This window comes from Aspergillus multicolor, assembly GCF_047715735.1.
Source record: "Aspergillus multicolor strain CBS 133.54 unplaced genomic scaffold BDW74scaffold_30, whole genome shotgun sequence".
In the NCBI taxonomy this organism is placed as follows: domain Eukaryota; kingdom Fungi; phylum Ascomycota; class Eurotiomycetes; order Eurotiales; family Aspergillaceae; genus Aspergillus; species Aspergillus multicolor.
Window position 1 is genome coordinate 107798 of NW_027395981.1, and position 24097 is coordinate 131894.

Sequence of the window (24097 nt, forward strand, 5' to 3'; positions counted from 1 at the left end):
GTCGGTCGGGTTGTTTCTTCGTCGACTCCGATCACCGGATGTAGGAGGCTCCGGCTTTTCCTTCTTCCCTTGTGTTAGAGCTTATAACGATTGGAGGAGATCTGCCCTTATCTGCGTCTACCAAGTCCATGTATTTAGAAACTCGCTAGTGAAGCTCTCAATCGCATTCAGCGACGCGGGAGTGAAGACGGACGGCATTGAGGACGTCCTGGCATCCCACGACACCTTGATGGACTGGAGCTTTGCAGCCATCATACTGAAGGAGTCTTGGTCCTCTGCGCTACCGGGGTCTAAACTCACATCCGTCATAACTTGAGCAAATCTTCTACTCGTCTCCTCCAAGACCCATGAGGTGTTCACGGTCTCATGTAAAAGCGCTGGATCCCATTCTGGATAATCGCATGTGGAAAGTCGATACAGTGTGATGAGACATCGTATCATATTTGCGTACATCAATGAACAAAAGCCCACATATTCGATCGGAGGGAGGGTGAGGAATGTCTCAACCCATGACTTGGTTGCAAGCAAGCAGGCATGAATGCACTCAAAACGCTCGTTTGACTGCGCTGAGAAAGATTCCGGAGCCGCGATAAAGCCGATGTTGTGTATCAACATCTCCGTGGCGTGTATTTCCAGAAGTAAGCCTTCTCAAGGCTGAACATCAGTGCACTGTTCAGGATATTCTAGGGTAACGAGCGGCTTACTCTTGTTCGTCAGTTCGGCAGGGATCTCTGACTTGCGATTCCGTAGTTGTGCTTGTAATGATTTGAGGTACGCCGCTGCCTGGGGTCTCATAGTTGTATTCTCAGTGACATGGCTGGGACTTAAATAGTCCAGCGCCTTCCCAGCATCGAGCCGCAGCTTTACTAGCTGAACAAGCACCATGTCCAAGGGGAATTCATTCTTTTCTTTCAAGAATCAAGCACACTCGTCGCAATAGGAGTCCCACCGCAGGTTATTTCCTCGTCCAAGAAAAGTCGGCCTGTTATAGTCAGCTTGCGCTTAAAATCATATGGGGGCTCGATTACACTGTGCTGATCAGGAAACACCCCAGCAATGCTCTGCACTCCTCTGCATTTGACGATCGCAAAGGTCGTGATGGCTTGTTGTTCCCTTTGCAATAATATGCTAGCATTGCGGTTGGATCCTGAGATGGCGGTTTGTCAAGACCAAGATCATACAAGAGCGCAATAGCAAGCTGCACGAGGCCGGTGGAGATAGGCTTATCCTGGTAGTGGTGCCTGTCCCTGATTCCATGAGGATATAAGTTAGCTTCACGATTAGTAAATGAGACACAGGGATCTTCAACTTGTGTAGACTTACCAGGCGGTATACACTAGGACAGCCAAAAGGAAGTCTATATTTCGGGCCCCTTCACCGTATGCTTCGCGTTCAAAGACGCTCCTGGTTTTTTTAGACAGCGCAACCTGCTGAGCGGTGCGAGTGGACGCTACTGTCATAATACTTAGCCAGAGCAATGGGCGGTCTTGGCGTAATCGCTCCGCTGTCATAGAGGGCGAGATCACTATGACTGGGAAGTAATGAATGAATTCCCGTCGAAAACGATCGAGGTACGGGTTTGCTTCGTCTGCGCCGGGCATAAGGGACGGATGCACTAAGAGTGTCTGCTGGCCTGGGCTGATAAATGCTTGTCCCAACGACAAAACAGATGGTGTTTCGGTCAAGAAGTCTTCTCCAGCTGGTCCAGTGTGACTACAATCTGCAGTCGTGACCGAGCCTATAGAGCTACCGTGCGCGAAAGTGTTCAAACCCTCCAGGGCGGAATTGGCATTGAAAGCCCCCGGGGCAGCCTCGGTAGCGGTCTTCAGCAGGGCCACAAGCCCATCTAACTTTTCCTCCAATTTGTGTGCTCTCTTTCTGGCCGGAGTTGATTTTGTGACGGCGCCATGTCTCCACTCTTTCTTCATGCGGTAGCATCTACAAGACTGTTAGCGGCGTCTAGGTCAACAGCCCAGAATATTATACAACCTAGCGCACTTCCCTACCGCAGATGCAGAAGGGGAGCATTTGGCCTTTGCACGGACACGGTTGAGGGAAGCCCGCACTTGCTTCGCTAAGTTGGCAGCTGCGTGGTTGCTATTGGTTGCTTGCTCGAAGAACGGAGGAAGAGCGGACGCTTGTGGCAGGGACATTTCCTGCGCCACTTGCATCAGACGGAGCTCTTTGAACGTACTGAGTAGACAGGAGTCTGGTTGTCGGATCGGAGTGAGAAGAAAGAAGGTTTAATCTCCTGCTATCGCTCAGGAATTCGGGTGCTTTTGTGCCGTTCCGGTCCGTTGTTGATCAGTCCCTTACCTAGGCTCCGGGTTGAGTCCGGGGTTATGCTTAACCCCGGCGAGAGGTTGGCATATCCCAAGGCTTCTTCAATCGCTAAATTTGAACAGCGAGAATGTTCATGTAATCTACTCACCTACGTGAGGCGAGCTCGATAGAGGGCTATTTCATTGCTTGGATGACGATAAATATTGCCTGCTCAAAACACCAACTGACGCTTCCAAGCCACCATCATCTACCTGCTCTCCTGCGCTTCCTTTCCTCAACATCAACACACCTCACCGTTACAGCCCACCAACCATCCTCCTCGAATCAAACCCATGCACAAGCGCCCAAAAGAACGCACTCACAGCGCTCATAATCGCATCCCAGCTAACGCTACTGCAAGCCGGATGCACAAAGACCGTATCCCAGAGCTTGCTCGCCAACTCACCAAGCGCCAGCTCAGTACCAAGTTCCTTTCTCGCCAAGAACGTAAAGTACGCCTGCAGGAGCACCGAAGCCGCCACAACCCACTGCATGAGAACAACATAGCGCCGGCTCGTGCGCGCCCCCTGCGTCTTGGTAGTCGGTTCTCTCGATTCCCTCGGGCCTGGACCTAAGAGAGTGGGGATAAAGACGAGGAAGTGCGGTGCAAGCAGGATGAGCATGAACTCCTTCTTGTACGCGAAGATCGGGACGGCGAGGGTGTCGAGGAGCGAGAGGATGACTGGAATGGCTTCGTAGAGGAGCGGCGGGGACCAGGAGAAGGCGAGCGTTTTCTCGTCGACGCGGGGTGAGACGGCCAGCGCCGCGAAGAAGAGGTTTGCGCTGAAGGAGACGGCTACGGCTTGCGCTAGGAGCATGTAGACCCAGGTGTGAGGGATGCGGTATCGGCGGCCTTTACTTGTGATTAGTATTCTGTCTTGATGGGATTTGCGACAAGGACGATATGCTTACCCATAACACCAAGGAAAAGGCTCCACCCAATCGTCCACCCGAAAATCTGCCCACTCCACCAGACTCGTGCGGGCGTCTCGGACACAGTCTCCCAGGCTGTTTGGAAGATATACGTGTTATAGAGCCAGAGGCCCAGGCGGGTAATCAGAGGCGTGTCTTTGCTTGCAAAGGGGATTCCCTGCGGGCTAGCTGCCCAGTCATCGTACGTGCGGATAAAGAGCGAGATCATGTAGTACCAAGTTGTACCGATGCTCATGGCAGCCAGGAAGATGAAGAGCCATAGATGCGTTTGCCGTCCAGTGGCCCAGTCATTGTTCTTCTGTCGCGCCTGATAGCGAACGTATATAGTGCGGCAGCAGGTGAAAGCAAGAGAAAGGATTAGAGACAGATAGAAAAGAAAGAGAAAGATAGATCGGTAGTGGATTGGCGGGTTCTCAAGCGCGACGTCAGCCATTTTGAAGAAAGGCCTGAGCTCTGGAATTCTACTTTGAATTCTGGGGATGTTGATGGAGGTCAGGAAGATCAAATTTGTTGGGCTGACCCACTTTCCCCGCGGTGCCGTACCCGCGCCAAGCAACGGCTGATCGCATCGAACCCCGAGACGGCAGTTGCGGTTCCATTCGTTGTTGGAGCATATGGTATCGGTCAGGTTGGACTCTTCATTCTCAAGGACAGTCGTTTGTCAGTTTTAGCCAAAGTTGCCTTCATCTATTCATGCTAGAAATGAACACCAGTACATAACCATTGTCTTCTATGATTGGCCGAGGGTGAACAAAGAAGTGGTGTGACCAAGTATAGTACGCTTCCTTCGCGTATGCTGCTGGACAGATATGGCGACCGGTAAAGGGGCTTGAGCCCTTTATAACGTCCGCTCATTGTACGGTGAGTTGCTTCCCCTTTCAGGATATCAATTGAAGTGCAACAAAGATGACATTTCACTGTCTACCCAGTCAGAACTGTTTGCCCTGTCGGCAGCGACGGATCAAGGTAAGCACTAAAGCCCGCCTACCGAAGTCCGTATGGAGTGATTGCATTGGATCGATCCCGGTCGAGTCTTGAATTCAAATGCTAATGAAAATCAGTGCGACCGTGCTAGGCCAGAATGCTCGCAATGCAAGAGAGCACACAAGGAATGCACCGGCTACCGCGACGAAGTCTCAATGCTATTCCGAGATGAGAACGAACGGATCATTCGCCGAGCGAAAGCAGCGCACGAACGATCGCGGGCGAGGGCACAGGCGGCCCAAAACACACAAGCTTCTAACAGTCAGCCAGAGGATGAGAATGCCACACTCTCTGGACCGAGCGCTAGAACCGCGCTAGTGCCGAGCCGACCATTGCCTATGACTTGCTCAGATATTGATACTCTAGGTTTGCGATTCTGCCGCCAGCAGTTCTCCTCCGAGCCTGGTACCGAGAGAATCTTCCCCCAGGGGTTTCACCAGCATATGCTTCGTATGGTTCAGACAGATACCCCTTTCCGGAATGCGGTCATTTCGGTCGGGTTGGCAACCCTGTCCAATGTGAGCCGGGACTCGTCGATGTTGACTCTGGCTCGACAGCGATACGGAGAAACGCTAAAGTCAGTTCGAGATTTTGTCACGAGTCAGTCGCGCGGGGAGCTGGGGGCGCTCTTGTATTCGATTATTGCAATGACCATTTTCGAGGTCAGTTTTCGTGAGCGAGTGAACCGGGGTCCAATAACTGATGATAACAGACGGTCGATGAAAGGCCGGGGTCGCTATCCTCACGGCGCGCACACCTAGCAGGAATTGCTGCGCTCCTACAACAATCCTCGTTTGCTCAAGGGTTGAAACTCGATGCCGGCGCAGAGTCATGGTATTACCTGGCTATCATTGTGGACAACTTCCACGTTGGGGGTCCCTTTCCGGCTGAACTCAGCCGCTGGTCAGTCCAGCGACCGGCGGTGCTCCGGGGAAACGAGCAGACTTGTGAACTGATCGATATTCTCATCGAGTTCGTCCGCTTGCGCTCGAGTCTCCAGGTTAGCCAAGGAGTGAAGGCAGAGATAGCGCGGTACGAGGCAGTCGAGTTTGAAAAGCGACTCCAGTCGTGGGAAGATCGCCTCCCAGCGCATCTCTCTTGTACCATCGAAAAAGTTGCGGACAAGGACATGCCGGGGACGTTCTACGGGCAGTATCACGTCTACCAGGATCCCTGGGCTCATTGGGTACTGGTGCACCACAACCTAGGCCGCTTGCTTGTCAACGAGATAATTGTGTCATATTTAGCGCAGATTGAAGGGCTCTCCCCTGAGCAGAGCGCACAGAGAGAGCGGGCACTGGTCGTAATGAACCAGATGGCGGCCAACATCTGCATCTCGATAGCAACCCATGTCCATCGCCAACCTCGCACTTATATCCTCACGATGAAGGGGCCTTTCATGATTGTCCCTGCCTTGACAATAACAGCTAGTGCAGTCGGTGTGTTGGATCGTACTCGCAATTGGATAATCGGAAGGCTCCAGATGATAGGCGATCGCATGGGGGTGCGGCAAGCATTGAATGCGATTCCACAGATTCGACTCGCCGCGACAAAGCAAGCACAACGTGAAACTGAGCGGACAAGATCAGATGCCGTCATCGAGTTGTCTGGTCAGAACTAATTGTCATGGGTTCAGGCGCCTTCAGCCTAACCATTGACGTGCTGATTGTTGGGATCGAGCCATGAGTTGGCAGATGGCTTGGCAGATTCAACGGCGTATCGCTGTCGCTTCACCGGGTCTTTGGCCCCAGGAACCGGTGGGCTTGGCCGTTGCCTGGCAGGGCGCAGGGTTGAATACGAGGTCGAGGTCCGAGTCCTTTGCTGACCGCTTGACGCATGATGGATGAATGTGATGCTTGCGATTATTGACACGTATAACCCCTGCTTGACGATGTCATATTGCTAATTGATGTGCGCGGGATGACTGTGGATTGTGGATTGTGGGAGTCTGCAAGGTGGAATCTTGTGTCGACACTCTTCGCGGAGCAAACTCTTCAGCAAGACGTAATAATACAGTGTGGATACACAGATACCGGACTATGGCGCCATTGATGCTGCACGGCATGGTAACAGCGGTACAAAGGGTCTGGCTAGTAACAATAGTTTAATTAAACTGAAATTGGTTTCTCGTTGCCCACAATATGAAACCCACTGAGACAATGGAGGTGAGAGAGCGCTTGCAGCTGCGACAAGTATAGACAGCTCTCTAAGCGCTTTGAGAGAGTCGAAGAGCTTCTCTCAGCCAAAGAAGCCTGGCACGTCAGCATCGAGGTATGCTTTGTTTTGTGCCTGAAAGGCTGACAGGGGCGTTCAGGAACCGGCGGTAGCAGCCATTGAGAGCGCGGGAGAGTCGATGGCGTCTGGGTCCAATTCCAAAGCGCCGATCAGCAATTTGAGGCCCAGCACGGTCACAAACCCCTTGCGCCCGCTCTGTTATTGGTTGCCATTCCTCGCCCTCGTGTTTAGGCTTGTATCTAGTCCGTCTCCCCCCGGCATTCTCTTTCGCTCCTTTTCGCTTTGATTTCCCACGGCTTTGATCCTGAGCAGCGCTCCTCTACACTCGTTCCTTACCCTTCTTAAAGATCAACTGCGATACGCTCACTCGTTCGTGTGTCCAGTCCGATTTCAAATTCCAAACCTTCCTTCAAACTTAGCCTGCATCCGCTTGCTTGCTTACTCCCTGCGCATCAATCCGCTCTCGCCGCATCCCAACCGCCAATACAAAGACAAGACAACTCCATCCTTCAAGACCATTTTCTATCCTCAATCCAAAACATCTTCAAAATGAAGCTCACTGCTATCGTCTCTACCATCCTCTGCCTGGGCGCCGCTCAGTTGGTCGCTGTTGAGGCCCAGACCTCAACCCTGACCACCACCGTCACTAAGACCCTGGTCCGCGTCAACGCTGTCACTCCCACTGCGGAGCCTACCTCGTCCGTTCCGCTCATCCACACGAGCACTCCCGTTGCCAGCAGCACTCTGATCGCCAGCACCTCCGCTGCCACCTCCACCGCCGCGCCCTCCGACCCTGTCCACACCGGCGCGGCCGCCAGCTTTGGAGGCAATATGCCCGTCGCCTTGGCCGGTGGTGCCGTCGCTCTGCTCTTCGGCGCTCTCTAAACGATGCGAACAATCATATACCCTGGCAATGACTCCTCGACGCACCTGCGAACGTCAACAAATCCATACGCAGTGGGCGATATACGCAATGGAGGGCTACTGATCACAACGAACGACTCCATTCAACAACCACTTTTCACTTCTTCTCGTTTATACTTTTTCAACCGTATTTACCACTTATAACTTCTTGTATCCCTCTCGCCAACCCTTCAGCAGCAGCACTGCTGAACGGAAGCGCGAGACGGACGTGTTATGAATTCTATACCCCCCATTTACGATTATGATTCCACGTGCTTTTGATCTGTTCCACTTCTCTTCTTATCGTTCTGGTTAGTGAGCCGCTGGTGAGACTCGGCCGTCGTTTCGCGACGTTGCACATCACTTGTATATAGGTCGATCTCGAAATCCATTGCAGTCAGCGCTGGTCTGAAACTAAATCTCTGATATCTGCTGTGCTCTTCTCCTTATGCATTGTATTCTGCCCTGTAGAATGTACCCCGGAGTCCGAAGTGCATCAATAGTTCGAATGTTGAATCGTGGTCTCGATCGCGTTGATCTGTCGATCTTGTCGATTGTTATTGAATGGGACCCTGGATGCGATGTCAGGTGGACGATGCCAATAATGGGTCCCTTCACAATAATGGATGCTTTACCGTAGTATGAGCGATATGAGACATTGAACAAGCCCTGTGACTGTTACGAAGCTGTTTGGCGGTATTTACTCTATTGAGAGAATTACAAATGGTATTAGACTCATTGAGTGCTAATTCGCCCATAAGTTGTACAGCTCAGATATATATCGCTGCATACCCGGCCATTGTTCATTGCATAATATCAATTGTGGCTTTGATCCAGATCTCTAACAGGCTCTAGTTTATCATTCATATTCAGATAGCTTGTTACAATATCACCTTAATACGCTAGCAATCGATAAAGCCATTGATGGTGGTCCTCAGCACCTGGTGGTGTCGCCACTCGAATTCTTATCAATTGCGTTATCTCGCTCTCCAAATTCCCGAGTCCGAAACACCCATACATAACCCTCTCTTCCCATCCCCTACATACCACACGCTTCAGCATACCTCCTTGCTCCAGGAAATTATCTCATCATCATCAATCGCAATGGACACAGAACCACCCCTCCCCCCACCGCCACGCATCCGCCACCGCTCGCCGAAACATATGCACGCGCATCATGCATCTTCCCAATCCGGTCCGACCGCACGCGTAAACAAAAACACCGCAACTTACCACCGGCGCCTCTCGCGCTTCGACGACGCCTCAAGCCAGCCATCCAGCGACCCGGCCCTGTTTTCTAGCGACGACATCCCCGCGTCGGGACTCGAGAATTACCACGCGGCGGGCGGCGCGAACGGCACCGGCACGGGCAATGGGGCGCACTCGCGCAAACGCAGGTATCGCGGGACGTGGTGGGGGGAGATGGTTAAGGATAAGGAGGTGAAGAGGAAGAGGGCGGATTTTAAGGACAAGAAGTTTAGTGATAGTGGGGTTTGGATGGGGAGTGATGATTCACGGGCTGAGTTTCTGGCGAGTGAGGATGCGGGGGCTTGGGGGGAGGAGCTTTTGAATGAGCACCGTGGGCAGAATCAGCGACCGGATAAGGAGCAGGATGGTGATGATGATCAGGCTATGGGGATGGCTACGGGCCTGGGGTTAGGCATGAGGCCGGCGCGCGCTGGGTTCGCGAAGAAGGTGGAGGAGTCGAGGGAGCATCAGCTGGCGCGTGCGGTGGTGAATGACTGTCTGGAGAGGGGACTGGAGAGTGTCGACCTGAGGTATGCCCTTTTTCCGAAACATTTGTTTTAGTTCGCGATACTAACGGACGCAACAGCAATGCCCCCCTCCGCACCATCCCTCCGAACCTCCTCCGACCCCTGCAACACCTCACCAAGCTCCCAAGCATGCGCGAAGCCCCCATCTCCGAAGAAGGATACAGCTCGCTTCAACCCTTCCTCCGTCTCTTCCTCTCCGGAAACGCCCTCACAACGCTCCCAGGCGAGCTCTTCGAGCTCGGCAACACGCGCGTCCTCAGCCTGCGCAACAACAAGCTGACAGAAATCCCCCCTGCCATCCGCAGACTAACCAAGCTCCAGGAACTAAATGTCGCTGTCAATCGTCTGACTGCTCTCCCTTGGGAACTCCTCTGGCTGATCAAAAAGGGAGACCTCAAACATCTCACCATCCGGCCGAATGAGTTTACTCATATCAAGGACCCAACAACAAAAATTGCGCAATGGCACCTTACAACGGAAAAGGAGAACGAACTCGAAAGCGAAGATGAGAGCGCGACTGAGGCTGCGCCTCAAGTCCCGGATCTTAAAGCCATCGAGTACGAAGGGCCCGCGCCCGAAGAAGCATGGGCGCCAATCCATGTCGCAACAAGCCCAGTCCAGCGCTTCAACATGGACGGACTCCCCATCCCAGACTCACCGATAACCGCACCCTCTCAACATCAGACCTCACAGTCGCGCGTCCCCTCCCTCCGCGAAGTCTCCCTCCTCTTCTTTAGCCGATCAACCTACTTCGACATCCTCCCCGACGAAGAGCTGGCTCTTTTCCCCAACCTCGCTCTCCCGCTCCTCCTGCACGCGCGCGACGTGCGCAATGCCGGCGGAAGGTCGTGCTCCGTCTGCCACCGCAGCTTTGTCATCGCGCGCACGGAGTGGATCGAGTGGTGGGATGTCAGTACGTATGAGAATGGGCTGAAGGGGCCGCGGGCGAGCGGGGAGCAGTTACGGCCGGTGCCGTTTCGAAGGCTGGGGTGTAGTCTTGGGTGTCTTCCTACTACTGATCAAGAAGAGAGTTGAGTGAGGGAACGGTCAGTGGGTGTATAAGTCGTTCTACATATGTATGCTCTATAAAGCTACCAGGCGTTCGAGAGCATAGACTGCGTATATCATTATCATTCTGCCCTTATGTCCATCACATCCTACCCAAACTCCCCAGACTAAATGCGATGCAAGTATCAGAATCAGATTACTTCTCAGCCTTCTCCATATCCGCCGCGTACAACGCCGCGCCGACTGCATTCGTAAACTCAAACACCATCGACGCAAAGGGCACCATCTCCAGTAGAACCGACGCCATTCCAAGTCTGCGCGAAATCAGCATTAGCTTGTCATCCCACCACCAAGTCACTAAGAAACAAGGATGAACAAGGAGAAAACATACCCCGTATACGCCCCCCTCCGTCTAGCAACAAACTCCCCCCTCTCCTGCGCATTCAACCCTCTAAGCTGGAAATACCTCTCATGCAGCCCCGGTCCCACCTTCTTCCCAGAAACATAAACAAACAGCACCGTCCCAACCACGGGAATAAAGTTCAGCGGGAGCATAATCAGACTCCGAACCATGCCCCTAATCACCCCACTCCCATCCCCAAACGGACGTTTCACCATCTTCCCCAGCCTTCCCATAACGCCATTCCCGTGCTTCAGCTCTCGTCCATTCTGCACGAGACTCTCGCAGCCTCTCTCAAGAAGGACAGCGTCGAAGACGTCGACGAGTGCATCGCGGAGGATCCAGCCGCGCGCGACGAAGTGCGTTACGGCTGAGGCTTCGGAGAGCACGAGGAGGGCTGCGGCGATGGGCGCGAAGAAGGGGGTTGATGTGAAGCTGAGGATTGCGGTTTGCGGGACGTAGGTGAAGAAGAACAGCGCGCTGGTTATGGAGATTCCGGCGATGAGGGTTTGCGTGAGGCGTTTTGTTAGGGGCTTGTAGAGGGGCGGGTGTGTTGCGAAGTGGAGAATTCCCTGGTGTATACAAATGTTAGTTCAATTCAGTGGTGTTAAGGATGTAGTCGAGAGTGTGGAGGGTGGAGAGATACCTTGAAGGGGTAGAGGTAGGCGCCGGAGACGAGGACGTCTTGTGCGGCGGCGCGGAGGTTGGATGATTCGGCGCGGACGGCTTCTTTCGCGCGGTCGGACATATTTTCGGCGATGATAGTGGCAATGTATGTAAGTAAAGATGGAGAAAAGTTGGGAGATAGAGATGGGAAGCTGGTGTTGAGAGGAGGGGGAGCTTGAAAGCTCATGTGGAGGTCCTGGAGAGATGCGATAACAGTGACGTCACTACTGAAGGCCCTAGAATCATGAATTGTATAATAACACTCCCAATTATGCAGCTTTTAAAAATAAATCAATTCAACGAGAGTACATGATCAGTACAGCTCGAGTGCAACTCTAGACAGGACAATATCGAGCTGCCTCCCTAACGCCAACCAAATCAATCCGCAGATCGCTAATGAAATCGCTCGTGACAAAGAAACGCTGAACACCCCAAGACCCGAGATTTAGAAGTAGAGATAGAAATGTATGATAACAGAATGAGGCGAGATTAGGTGTCGTTGTCGGCCCTGCCTTGGTGCCAGATTGTGTCGCCGCTGAGCGCGGACAGACTGAGAGCTGCAAAATTCCGCCAGCTCGGGGGAGATGAAGAAGCGGCCCGCTCAAGACCGGTGTCTGAGATGTGTCGTTCGAGGCCTGCCATTTCTTCGTCACCCATAGATATGATAGGGACCGGTGCAGACGAAGCGCCGCGGTGGGTTTCCGCATCGTATTCGGATCGGGTTTCAGCATGGTGGCTCTGTGACATGGACCGTACGACGTCCCCCTTACAGATGGGACAGGTCCGACGACGAGTAGTTAACCATGGAGTACTGCATCTGTTAGCATGATCCTGGAGATCATCTGCAGGTAGGCACTTACATGCACTCCACGTGGAACTCATGACCACATGGTAGACTCATCACGCGGCTTTCGCCATCGACGTACTCTTCAAGGCAAACAACACACTCAACTTGTCGTCCAGTGTATTTCCGGCGCCATGTTGTAGATGTGCCGGACTTCTCCCTCCTCGACTCGAATGACGACTCCGCTTTCTGGTACCGTGGTCGAGTAACGGGACGTTCGGAACTCTTCGAACCTAGAAGAGGCGATGTCTGGGAGACGGGACCGGGGCTCACCGATCGCAGAGAGCTGGACGATGAAGAGGATGACGTAGGGATTGTATGATAAGTCCTCACGGGAAGGCGCTCAACTAGCGACTTGGGTGCTCGCCAACGTCGTCGCCGAATACGCGATCGGAGCAGTAATAGAATGTAAACCACAGAGAGAGTGAGCAGCGGGCTAACGACGAGAACAAGAAGCGTATCGAAAAATGGACTGGTAGACATGCTCGTCGGCGTAAGGGTGACCCATAAGCCTTCGTGTTCCTTGGCCTTGGTGTTCTTTTTCGGGACATCACGCGCGATGCGCTGTTTCTTATTTTCGGCTCCCTCTGCTCTCACGCCGAGGAAGTGCCGAGAAAACCATCCCTTCGATTTTGTACCGTCAGGAGAACGTCGCTCGATTCTTTGAGACTTGGCTTCGGAAACGGTTGATTTCTCCACGGCGTGGTACTCTCCACTGCCGGGGGTGATGCTGCCGCCTTTAGGCGTTGACGCATCCTTGTCCTTTTCCTGTTTAGCTGCTTCCGACACAGAGGTGCCCGTGGGAACGGCCATAGCACTACTCCTGGGCGCAACAAGATCCGGATCCCGCCAGTCTTGCACGCCAATGAGGAACCCATCGCCGTCACCGCTTGTTTTGGATTTGGCGGCCTTGGACCTCTTATCACCAGCTCCGGCTTCCTTTCGAGGCACTTCCTGGTCATCCCAAAGGCCCACTGGGACCCAGTTGATATTGCCACTACTTGGCGGACGCCTGTTCTCTTCCAAGGTGCCGACCTGCTCGCCCCCTCCTAGGCCGAAGATCGATAGCAATGTGTGTAGGAACCCGGAGTTCGACGCTGGAAGTACTTCGTCACTCGTAGTATGCTGAGTAGATGAAGGTGTTGCTGCCGCGGAGACCGCGGGTGTAGGTTCGACCTCGGGCTCGCTGACAGTTTTGGCTCCGTCGATCGTGACGTGCTCCTCCCGGTCCTGCGTGGGGATGAGAGACGAGAGCAAGTGGGCTGTAGTGTAAGATGTGAACAAGGCGGGGATTGTTACGTTCGATGTATCACCTCGCGCATACATCGTGACAAGGCTTCCCCCTCGTGTATCATCGCCCACAATCAGAGCAACAGCCCCACGCCGCTGAGCCCACTTGACCTTCTCCAGGAAACCACAGCCGCCTCTGCTCAACAGGACGACCTGGCCACTAATTTCCGCAGTCTCTTGCAGAGATTGTATGTCAGCATGTGCACTCTTCAGCGTCGGAGATGAGTCACGGTTCTGCTCGGCGGTATCGACCACAACCGACTCGGGGAGGGGATGGTGAAGATGGTCATCCGTGCCATCGTTCGGCGGTAACGATCCGGAATGTCCATCACGAGAGGTAGAACCCGGCAGAAAGTCCGCATGGCTTTTCCCCGGGATAATACCGGCGTCCATATCATTGGAGCCTGGCTTCCCGTCGTGGCCCTCAGGAAGATCTGTATCGCCCTCCTTCCAGCCCGGAATATCTGTACAGCCCAGTTCCCTCCCAGACACGGTCGACCTCTCCCCAAACCCACTACCGACCCATAGCTGTCCACTCAGCCCTTTGTCCGGAAGTAGGGGGCCAAACGCCGCAGGTCTGGCTATGAAGAACGTCGCGTTCTCGTCGGTGAGGCTGATGATGGCAGACGGAGGAAAGAGCGAGGACGGTAGGTTGAAGGAGAATAGCGAGTGTATTCCTGTGGCTTGACCGGCAAGTGAGCTAGGTGTCGAGACATGAGGAGATGAGGTGAGGGCGGAGTAGAAGGTGAGAAAGATGGGGAAGAAGATGAGACAGAAGGCGAGGAAGAGGAGACGCGGAGGTCGCATGGTTTCGACTTGGTGTTGATTTATCGACAAGAACTGTATGTTTCCAGTAACGGAAGAACAGATTGTTGCGAGACTGTCACCTAAGAACAGTTCGAGGGTCGTGCGTTCGTCATAGGAGCGGACTCTTTGAGGGGGTAAGGCTGCAACAGAGAGACCAAGATAGCAAGAAACAAAAGAATCAAGTGAGGGACAAGGTCAAAAATGGTAGGGGATCATCCAAAAAAAGGACAAGAGACAGAAAGGTACAGAAAACGCATGAACGAGAATAGCTGGCTCGTGGGACGTCGAGTGGGTGGAACTTGGATGCCTTGAGCGAACTGGACTGACTGGGACTGGCAAGCAGACGCAGCCGAGGAGTCACGAGATTTCGGCCTCAGGCACAAGTGTCACACCACCGGGCAAAAGCTCCAGATTCCAAAGTCAACTGATCCTGGGAACTAGCGTGCTTGTGCCCTTTTAAAATACACGAGGGTCTCTGTCTTTTCTCGCGATATAAAGCTATGTTGATACCCCTGATCTCCTTCATCCCTGGAGAGCAGCCAGTGACGTGACGTCTGTCTCCGAGGCAGTGCGGGCGGGATCAGGCGCTGATCATAGCGCCAATGCTGCCAGCCCCACGACCAGCTCGCGTCTGAGACGTGATCGGCAGGCATTCCGGTGCCTGGGGGTGGGCGGAGAGGAATATCCTTCCTGATAAGCCTGGGCGAACCGCGGCTTGCGAAAGCATAATCGTCGGCCAGCTTTGGATTGCAAAAGCTCAGGCTGCTCGATGGTCCGCATTGACTCGCCGGAATACTTTCCTCTTAAGTCTTTAAGAGTAAGAATAATATGTCTATGCTCGAGTTATGTTCCGAACCCAGGGATTCGACGAGTTCTAGTCCCAGCGCCTTCGAGAGCCAAACCATGGTCGTGACGTCGAACGACACTCCCTGCGGACCGCGGCGGAATACATGAAAGAATATCTCCGTCTGTCTCTGCTTCAAAGCCGGAATTTGCAATCAACTCCTTCCAAATAATTCCTGCGTTAATTCCTGATCAATGCCTACAACCTAGTCCGCCCTGCACAAATCCACATACTGCTGTATAAAATAGTGGCATAATACGAGAACCCCAAGCCCTCGCCACTGAGCATTTCATTATGTCGAAGTTCTTACAGAAAATGAAGAACGTCATTGCGGGCCGTAAGTCGGAATGAGAGTGCTAGAATAAGCGCAACTCGGTATCTATCTCGAGCACTATAGCTGACTATATCAGGTCGCGGCTCGGATTCCTCGAAAAATGGGGACGAGTTTGACATCCATGCCGGCGATGGCCCTGGCTCTCCGTATCATCCTAGAGACTACGGAACGAGATTTGGAAGCTATGAGGTTAAACCACGGCCTGGTACTTACGGTTCTGGTGATTATGCGCATACTCGTACATCAAGCCGTGGATATGGTGGTGACTACCGGCCTCGCCTGAATCCTCGCACTCAAAGCTTTCCTGCTAATGGGTATGGATCTTCCCCGGCGAGGACTTGCGGTTCCGACACTGGGGAGAGGGTAGTACGAGGCTTTGATGACGATGCTGCTGCTGGTAGTAGGTACATTAGAGGGCCAGAATCGGGGGATGGCTGGTATTATGGATATGATAGTAGGGGCCGAAAGGGATTCATGCCATTAGACCGTGCGCAAAGAGGCGGATGGTGATTTCCAAGGGTTGTTTTCTAGAATTGTTTTTGCTATTGTAGTTATTGGATCAAAGGGAAGAGGCGCAACTATCTTAAGGGAAGGAATAGATGGGACTGAGTTCCAGCAACTCCAATAGGCAGGAATTCACCTCCTTCTCAACCATCTCAACCTCCTCAAACTCTGCAAAAGTGAGCGTCGTTTCTAAGCAAGTGACGCTGGCAAGTGATCTCCAAGACAACGGAGCGCAGCATCTGAAGCTTCTGAGCGAGGTTTGCCCAAAATAAGCCCGCTTCCTCTCGCTGAACGCAACCTGCTCGCAAGTCTCGCTCTCCCCAATGCCCGTCGCTTGATCCCCCCGGCCTAACACATCTGTCTCCAGATTTCTTCCTCTCCGCCTCACTCTTCCCCGCATGAGTCTAGCTCGATTCCTCCTCCACCTGTTGCGTTACTCGATCCTCCGTACAGCCCATTCAACTCTGGCCAACTCTCCTCGATGGCTGGCCAAAGATACATCATTCGCTCCGAAGGCTACGCGCAGGCCGTCCCAGTCTTCGCTCGGAGGGCTGTCGACTACGAACTCGACTACGAATTTGCTGACGACCAGAGACTTGCATCCTCTCAGCCAGTTTCCCTGATTCAGCTGTGCAGAAAGAGTTCTTCGAGGAATCGAGCAACGAGGAAGGCAAAGGTGTTTCTCTCGAAAAGCGGGGGTGACTTCGCTGAAGCGGCCCGGGGGGTTCCAATCACTCGCGAGGTCGATAAAAAGGAGCATTTCCCTCAACTTTCGTTTCCAAGCTACTCGGCTTCAGCAGAATACGGCTCGGGGGATGATCCTGAGGCTCTTATTCTACCCTCCTCGCGTTTTGTCTCTCAAGACTATCCCTGGCAGCGTGAGGAAAGCCATTCCGAGGCTGCTCAAGAGCAAACATGGCACTCGAATCCGAGCGAATACCACATTCAGGAAAACCCTTTGAATTACGCGAATCACTACAATCTTTCTCACTCGGGTGAGACGAGCTACATGACTGAGAGCCCGTTTCACAGGATGTCGGATTACAACAGCTCAGAGCGTGGGACTGGCCCTATCGACTCAACACCGGGCACTCTACGGTCCCCACTGGATACACCGCAGTCGTACCTCTATTCTCAGAGAACGCAGCAGAAGGAGCACTTACCAGCGGCTTTGCAAATATACCGGGAGAACTTTGACCGTCCAAGTGATCGGTCACCGTACGAATCATACCGCTTAAATCGTCGCAACAACCGAACTGACTTACCCGAAATAACTTCTGGCCTGCAATTCGAAGATACCCCTGACCTGGATTATAGAAAGGCCATGGGAAACACAACGGTCCGCTCCGAGCCCGGCTTCGCGACACACAGTCGTTCGCGACTGTCCAACACCGAGGTGGCTGCGCAATTGAGTGTCCCTCGGAAAGCTCACAAGCTCCACGACGCACTTGCCGTTAGGCCAAGATTATCAAGCGGTACCAGCACCTCCCAGCAGACTCTGAAAGAGGAGATATATGCCATCTTGGACAGTATGCATGTTGACTCCCAAATAGGTTTTGAACCAACTCCGAATCAGACTCCCAGGCGTACGGAGTCTACAATAAGTGCGTCGGAACTGAACCAAGCGTTGCGCGCCGAAGTCCCAGCAATGCACTTGTTTGGTACAAAAGCCGAGATTGAGACTAACGATTTGACAACTAGCCGGGTTCATATCGAGAGCAATGAGACTCTGGAAAATGTAGAGGTAGATGCCGATGCTTCGCCACCAGGGCTCAGCCAGTCAATCATTGAGCCCCTGCTGGAACTCCAGGATGCTTCCGTTGCCCGACTCAAAATAACAAAGCTTCCTCCCGGTCTTTCTAAGCCAGAGCTCACACCTTTGGACAAGCTGATAGCATCCACAAATGAGAGGCTTCGTGATACAAGCCTTTGGTTCCACGCCGACCACCGTGGACAGGATCAGTTGCGCCGACACATCTCTGACATCGCCGAAAAGTTTCTCAACAGAACGGAGCGCCGCGGAGGTCAGCCTTTCCCGCGCGAGGATCGCACCGTCACCGAACAGACTATCTCTCTCCTAGGTGGCGTCATCGCCAACCTTCAGTCATACTCCTCGGATGCCTCTGATCCCCAGGAAGGTCGAGGCGGATACTTTGCGAACTTCACGCCGGTGGCGTCTCGCTACTGCGACCTGCCAGTCAGAGGAAGGCGCAGCTATTTTGAAGATCCTTGGGAGAGCCTTATGGAGGGAGTAGTCCGTGACGGCGGATTTTCTTGACCCGAAACAGTATCCCGCAGTCTTAATTAAGCTTCTCTGGTCACTTGCCTGCTAATTGCCTAGAGATGAAGGTGCTGTTCTTTTGAATCGGGTCGATCCCAATTCATTGCATTCTACAGGAGTATGGCGGGTGGAAACAGATAGTCTTTTTTATGTTTTTCAGCAAGTTGGGGATACCCCAGGGTCCGCTACTCTACGTTTCTATGATCCTCGATCACTTTAATTACGCGCAGTCTCATCGAGCAATACTTATATACCTACATTGCAGACTTAATCGGAGTCAATCAATCAAACAATCGAATCTATCAACTCGTTGCAATTCACAATCCGCAGACCCCATTGGAACAAGAAAGTAGTTACCACGACCTACTACGCACTCACTCTAAACAGGTCCTGTAACCACACAACGCATGACGCACACAACAAGCGTAGCATAGCATAGCATGAGTAAGAAGCGCGAGCAAGAAGATATGAGAAAGGAGGAAGAAGCATCAAGCCACTAAGTGCTGAAGTTGAAATCTGAAATTCTGAATCGGAAATCAAAGATCATTAACCGCGTCTCGCCGAACGCCGAAATCGATGCGTGCGTCATTAAAAGTAACAGCAACAGCAGCCTATGCCCGCTCACCGGAGCATAGGTCAAGCAAAGAACTAAAAGTAGAAGGCACCCGCATCAGACCTAGAAACAGAGCAAAACTTCAACCGAACCAGAACCAGGCGCCATATAGTCCCTGCCGTAACAGGGACCCAAACTCAATCTCAACACAACAAAACTAAGAACTGACGAAGCACAGAAGAAAGCGGATAAATAGGCAAAGGCATGGTATACGTAAGCGCGCCTAACAGCTAACCAGATTAATATGATTATCGTTCAAGGCGGCGCAGGCGAAGAGCGTGCGGTGCGGGTGGAAGGCCGTGCTGGAGATGGGCGAGGAGCGGTTGTGGTGGAGGAAGCTGGAGTACGGCTCGAAGGTGGAGAGGTGCGTGCCGTCGACATTGTAGGTTTTCACTTCGTGGCGGTTTGTGCCGCTGCACATGGATAAACAATTAGCTTACTCTCACCTTACACTTTATTATAACGGGAGAAGAAAGGGGAAGAAAGACGCGGACGTACACCATGAAAACAGGCGCATGCTCATGGACGCTCAAGGTGCGGAGTGTATCCCTCGTGCCGAAGATGGTCGAGATGGGATTATCCATGCGCAGATCCCAGAGTCTGATTTCGCCGTTTCGGGAGCCGGAGATGAGTTCACGTAGGCCGCCGCGCTGCATGTGGACGTTTGTGATCCATTGCTTGTGCTCGCGCCAGACTTTTACCATTGAGGCGGTGGGTTTGAGGCGCTGGTCGAAGACGCGGACGGCGCCGTCGCCGAAGCCCGCGACGAAGATGTTGCCCGCGACTTGGTCGGAGGTTAGGGAGGTGATGCAGGAGCCGGAGCGGGCGGGTATGTCCTGTTTAATTCAGTTAGGGCTTACGGCGACAGCTGAAAGAGGACGGCTTACATTCGTGCAGACTTCCGTCGCTGCGTTCCATACCCGGATAACCTTGACATCACCTGCAACCAGAGCCTTGCCCTGACCTTGCTGCCAGTCCAGAACTAGACCGGCGTTGCGGTTACTGGGAATCAGTTCAGGCAGTGCTCTGAAGGCCGTCACGATTTCGACGTCCTTAGCCGATTCATAGTTGCGGAAGACCTTGAGCACACCATCCGACGACCCCGTCATCAGAAGAGCCTGGTCGTCCTCGTTGATGTACCGGACTTCGTTAATCTTAGACCCCAGCGGATTCCTGTTCGAGAACCGGTTGAGCCGCTTATGATTCTGCCAGTCCCAAATCCTAATCATAATCAGCATGCGCCACGACACAACGCTTAAAAACATACGCAATGGTATCCCGATCATCAGCAACAGCAATATGATCCTCAAACTGATGGAAGCACATCTTCAACGGCTGAGTGCCATTAGACAACAGCGCAACCGAGTTATCCCAGCGGTTGCTGCCGGCCTTGCCCTTCAGCGGCTGCGTTTCGGAGATGATCTTCTCGTTGCGCCCCCGCCTCCAAAGACGCTCGTTGTAATCGGCGCTACCGGGCTCATCCGGCTCGTTCGGTTTCATCTGGGGTTCCCGGAAATACTGGGCATGCGTGAGAAGACGTTCGTACTCATCGGTGTATTTCTGGGACATCAAATGGAGGAGTTCTGGAATTACCTCTGTGGACCAATCTAGGAATCTGCTCATCAATGGGATGTCTGGGACGACGGAGGGGTCTCTGCGCTCGAATCCTCGGGAGGTGGGGACATGCGCTTGCTGGTATGTTGATGGTGTAGCGAGCTGGTCGTTTACTTCGGGCGGTCGGGTCCATTCCGCGGGGGCTCGGCCTCGTGGGGTTGAGGGGGCGCGGTTTTTGGGATCGGTTGACGGGTCTGAGTCTTGGGATGATTCACCCTGTGAGTTACCGCCAAACGCGAGGTTCTTGAGCGATGCTGCTACGCTAGCGGTTCGCCTAAGGCTCAACGAGAGATAGCCTTCTTGCTTGGGAAGTGCGGTGGGGGCAGGCGGCGGCGGCGCGGCGGCAAGTTTCTTCAAACTCGGCTTTTCTCGAACGTGAGTCTGTTCGATTCGATTTGAGAGATCGAGGATTTCCTTTCGAAGTCGTTCAGTCAGTGAAGCCATAGGTGACTCAAGTAAAATGTGATGCATGTAATCAACAACCATTCCCGCATCCTGCGCGATGTCAGGATGCGGATCGACGGAAAGAATAAGTAGTTGTTTCCAGATAGTTCCGAATGTTGTATTCTTTGACAGCGGCTGAGGCTTAACTCCACCGTTCGTCTCCGGAGGCTGGGACTTCTCCAGGCCTAGCTTGCCGAGAAGATTCTTCTTCTCTTCCTGGAGTTCTTCGTAAGCAGCAACTAGAAACTTGTTCTGGTATCGTTTCACGAAAGTCGAAAAGAAGACGAGTAGCTCTTTTCGAACGATGACGCTGCCATCGGACGCCATGGGCACGACAGCAAGGGCAAGAGACTCCTCTATCTGCGCCACCTGATCCGTCAAGTCTGGGATACCGAGGAAGGTCGTCAAAGCATGGAGCATCGCAGCTCTTACTTCTGGGACAGGGTCGAAATTGAGTTCACAGAGCCTCATTGGCGCAGCGCACCGAATGCCCATCCACTTGGCTTCTGGGAAATTTGCCCAGAGCATGCTGATGCAGAGGCACGACCACTGTCGCAGCAGCGGATTCTCAACATCCATCAAGTGTATCAAGCAGGACTCGAATAGGTCAGATGAAAGGCAGACGTTCTGCCCCTGGGGATAGTTCTTGCAGAAGATGGAAACAATAAAGGCGCACATCGCCCGGTGTTCGCTGGCGTTACCAACGGGAATGGGTGAGGATGGGTTGAGGATTGAGATGAAGTAGTGTATCCCGTTGTCTTTTAAAAGGTCCATTTGAACTGTATGGTCGACGGCCATGATCCGCGCCCAGATGAAGACCATAACCGGCTTCAGCTCTTGGGCTTGCGACTGAAGAAGCTTCACGACATAGGGGAAAATACCGATGCTCAAAGCCAAGTGGACAGCCCATGGTCCTAGGTCGAGGAACTTGCTGAGTAAAATTAATGCTCTTAACCGGTGCGCCTGACTCAGAAGGACTTGTAGGACAATGGGTAGCTGATCTGGTGGGTCCTTCTCAGTCGGCCCAGATGACAAATACACCTCGAACGCCGTAAGTTGTTCGGCAAAGAATGTGGAATGTTGGTACTCGTAATGTCTCCGTCCCTCTTCATGATCGATGAGAGCGGGGAGCTGAGCAAGGACCATTTCGAGTGCCAGATCCCAGCTCTTCCATAACGGGTGGTTATGCGTCTCCGGAAGTGGAGGCGACGAGACTGGACAACACTTGTAAGTCCGCATGACTCGCTCGGCAATCAGATAGTTCCTGAACAACGCCGCGACCATAAGGTCTTGCCGGAAAAGCTTCTTGAAGAGGGCACGTGGTAATGACTTCCACGCTATCGTGTCGGTAATAGCGGTAAAGATCCAGTTCAATTCACCAAGCGGACTCCTGCGGTCCTGCAGGCGACCAGGGATCCGAAAGTCGTCGAGCTTGACATTAGTTTGAAGAGGGTTCTGAAGAAGGAAGTAGCGCAGCCCGATATCTATCGGCGTGGTCAGACAACATGTGAACAAATCTGCCGGGAGATCTGGATTCGTCGGAAGAGATTCATTCTTCCCGCACGCTGCGAGGATGACGCAGTCCCCGTAGTTTTGAAGGTTAGCGTTAGGATCGAGCCTCTTCTGCTCAGCATTCTCCTTCTCGTGCTTCTCGACGAAGGTATGGAAGTTCTGGACGATATTGCCTGCGTGAGACACATCAAAGACAAAAAGACTAGGCCCTCCAAGCCACTGTTGCAGGTCGTATAGTGACACCGGGATATACTGCGTGTAGTTCTTGTTAAACACCCAAATCTCTCCTGACTGCGTCGGTAGCGGAACACCGTGGCCGTTGTAGTGGAAGAGAACTCGCTCGTCCTTGGCATTTCGGCGAAGCGAAACACAAAACTTCTTCGTCTCATCAACAGATGGATCAAGGTACTGCTTATACCGCGTCCGCAGGCTAAGCGTCTCATACTGCTCCTGCAGCTTCTTCCCGATCTGTTCCATGAGCTTATTATTACCACCGCCAGTCGTAGAGGTTGGGTCAACCCAGCACTCGAGCTTCGCAGTTGGATTCGTCTTGACAACATCCGGCGGATCAACACCGATATTCAAGCAGATCGCCAACGCGGCGGAAACGGTCTTCAGGCGGTCCTTCATCCGCCAGTCCTGCGACGGCCAGCTTCCAACAGGATCCCGCGGGAACCCATTCGTCTCGTGCCGCTTCTCCGTAAAGTACATGTAGAAGTTCTAAGGGATGATGTCAGACCAAGACCACGACCGCATCCCACCAACACCGCAGCCGCTTACCGAATGGAGAACCTTGAGGTACTCGCTCGATGTGTATTCCTCCTGCCACCCATGCCTCATCGCAAAGTCCTCCTCATCGTCATTGTCAATGAACACAGGCCGTTCAAAGCTCCCGCCTCCACCCCCACGGGGTCCATAGTCGCTCCTCGCCCTCTTCAACGCCGCCGTCGGCCGCGCACTACCGGATTCCTGGCCAGACGTATACGGCGAACTCAACTCAGTGGGCGTGGTGTTCTCGCCCGACGAACTCGTGGGCCGATTCGGTGGCGGCGGCTTCTGCCCCTCGACGGTCGTAAATGATCGGTGGTGATGCGAGATCGGCGCGGGCGACCGCTCCCGCGGCGGGATGTGTGTTTCGAGGTCTGGGCCGAATGCAACGCGTACGGATTTCTGGGTGCTTCGTCGCGGGGCTTCCGTCTGCAGACTGTGAGCCTGCGGCGGCATTGTGTCTCGTTGCTCCATGTCTAGTGTTGAAGTTGGGTTCCTCATTGTCCGGCGTTGCTCATCGTGTTCGTCTATGATGGAAAGACTCGGCCGTCACCTAATTTCCAAAAAGCCGTCAGTGTCGCTTTACAGGGGGCCGTGAGAGCCGTTTTTAACAGTGGGGCGCTGGCTCACCTTGTCGGAACTCAGCGCATATACTGGATCCAGACCGATTAGCATCGGTGAAAGAGTAAGATGGATATCGACAGCGCGGGAGATAGCGACTGAGATTGTAACGTAAAATAAAGCAAAGAGAGAGACCTCCGTGTATGCCGATGATGAAACCGCAGCTCTCCACCCCTAGCAGCAGCGTCGGGGTCGCGATGATCGAAGAGGCGGTTTAAGTCGGGGACGGTAAGCTCGCTGGGCCTTGGCATCGTCCTGAAGAACGGATCATTACTGTTCCGCCCGCGTCCGAATTGAGCCTAGCTGCGGTATCCAACGTGGCTTAGCGCGCGCTCGTGACCCGCGGCGCTATTGTCCGCAAACCCTAACCGCGGCTTTGCGTATCCGCAGCCCCA

The 24097-nt window shown here is 53.3% G+C and overlaps 10 protein-coding genes across 10 annotated transcripts; 5 read left to right on the forward strand and 5 right to left on the reverse strand.

The window, feature by feature from the left end:
- Positions 1–117: 117 nt before the first annotated feature.
- Positions 118–2153, reverse strand: BDW74DRAFT_181742 (uncharacterized protein; the record flags this gene model as incomplete). The annotated part of the gene is made up of 6 exons (XM_073730085.1): positions 118–644; positions 705–866; positions 929–1113; positions 1182–1247; positions 1324–1938; positions 1999–2153. 6 exons carry the CDS (start codon positions 2151–2153, stop codon positions 118–120), a joined length of 1710 nt encoding a protein of 569 aa, XP_073580181.1.
- A 426-nt stretch (positions 2154–2579) lies between these two features.
- BDW74DRAFT_170166 (uncharacterized protein) lies at positions 2580–3688 on the reverse strand (the record flags this gene model as incomplete). Its single annotated transcript, XM_073727118.1, has 2 exons — positions 2580–3175; positions 3235–3688. 2 exons carry the CDS (start codon positions 3686–3688, stop codon positions 2580–2582), a joined length of 1050 nt encoding a protein of 349 aa, XP_073580182.1.
- A 473-nt stretch (positions 3689–4161) lies between these two features.
- BDW74DRAFT_181744 (Zn(II)2Cys6 transcription factor domain-containing protein) lies at positions 4162–5860 on the forward strand (the record flags this gene model as incomplete). Its single annotated transcript, XM_073730086.1, has 3 exons — positions 4162–4221; positions 4317–4901; positions 4952–5860. 3 exons carry the CDS (start codon positions 4162–4164, stop codon positions 5858–5860), a joined length of 1554 nt encoding a protein of 517 aa, XP_073580183.1.
- A 1163-nt stretch (positions 5861–7023) lies between these two features.
- BDW74DRAFT_181745 (uncharacterized protein) lies at positions 7024–7359 on the forward strand (the record flags this gene model as incomplete). The annotated part of the gene is made up of 1 exon (XM_073730087.1): positions 7024–7359. One exon carries the CDS (start codon positions 7024–7026, stop codon positions 7357–7359), a length of 336 nt encoding a protein of 111 aa, XP_073580184.1.
- A 1041-nt stretch (positions 7360–8400) lies between these two features.
- BDW74DRAFT_83698 (leucine-rich repeat domain-containing protein) lies at positions 8401–10211 on the forward strand. Its single transcript, XM_073733852.1, has 2 exons — positions 8401–9155; positions 9212–10211. Exons 1-2 carry the CDS (start codon positions 8482–8484, stop codon positions 10185–10187), a joined length of 1650 nt encoding a protein of 549 aa, XP_073580185.1. The 5' UTR covers positions 8401–8481; the 3' UTR covers positions 10188–10211.
- Positions 10212–10356: 145 nt separating this feature from the next.
- Positions 10357–11308, reverse strand: BDW74DRAFT_170169 (EI24 domain-containing protein; the record flags this gene model as incomplete). Its single annotated transcript, XM_073727119.1, has 3 exons — positions 10357–10474; positions 10552–11132; positions 11207–11308. The coding sequence occupies 3 exons, from the start codon at positions 11306–11308 to the stop codon at positions 10357–10359; spliced, it is 801 nt and encodes a 266-aa protein (XP_073580186.1).
- Positions 11309–11458: 150 nt separating this feature from the next.
- On the reverse strand, positions 11459–14459 carry BDW74DRAFT_159996 (PA and RING finger domain protein). The gene is made up of 2 exons (XM_073725545.1): positions 12087–14459; positions 11459–12037 (listed from the first exon to the last, which is right to left on the reverse strand). The coding sequence occupies exons 1-2, from the start codon at positions 14165–14167 to the stop codon at positions 11716–11718; spliced, it is 2403 nt and encodes an 800-aa protein (XP_073580187.1). The 5' UTR covers positions 14168–14459; the 3' UTR covers positions 11459–11715.
- A 624-nt stretch (positions 14460–15083) lies between these two features.
- BDW74DRAFT_83729 (uncharacterized protein) lies at positions 15084–16093 on the forward strand. The gene is made up of 2 exons (XM_073733853.1): positions 15084–15348; positions 15422–16093. The coding sequence occupies exons 1-2, from the start codon at positions 15306–15308 to the stop codon at positions 15853–15855; spliced, it is 477 nt and encodes a 158-aa protein (XP_073580188.1). The 5' UTR covers positions 15084–15305; the 3' UTR covers positions 15856–16093.
- Positions 15924–18424, forward strand: BDW74DRAFT_83736 (uncharacterized protein). Its single transcript, XM_073733854.1, has 2 exons — positions 15924–16153; positions 16217–18424. The coding sequence occupies exon 2, from the start codon at positions 16331–16333 to the stop codon at positions 18125–18127; it is 1797 nt and encodes a 598-aa protein (XP_073580189.1). The 5' UTR covers positions 15924–16153; positions 16217–16330; the 3' UTR covers positions 18128–18424.
- Positions 18425–18428: 4 nt separating this feature from the next.
- BDW74DRAFT_160005 (ubiquitin-binding TORC1 subunit KOG1) lies at positions 18429–23899 on the reverse strand. Its single transcript, XM_073725546.1, has 7 exons — positions 23712–23899; positions 23094–23634; positions 20337–23033; positions 20011–20261; positions 19631–19964; positions 19242–19579; positions 18429–19156 (listed from the first exon to the last, which is right to left on the reverse strand). Exons 2-7 carry the CDS (start codon positions 23580–23582, stop codon positions 18967–18969), a joined length of 4299 nt encoding a protein of 1432 aa, XP_073580190.1. The 5' UTR covers positions 23583–23634; positions 23712–23899; the 3' UTR covers positions 18429–18966.
- Positions 23900–24097: the final 198 nt, after the last annotated feature.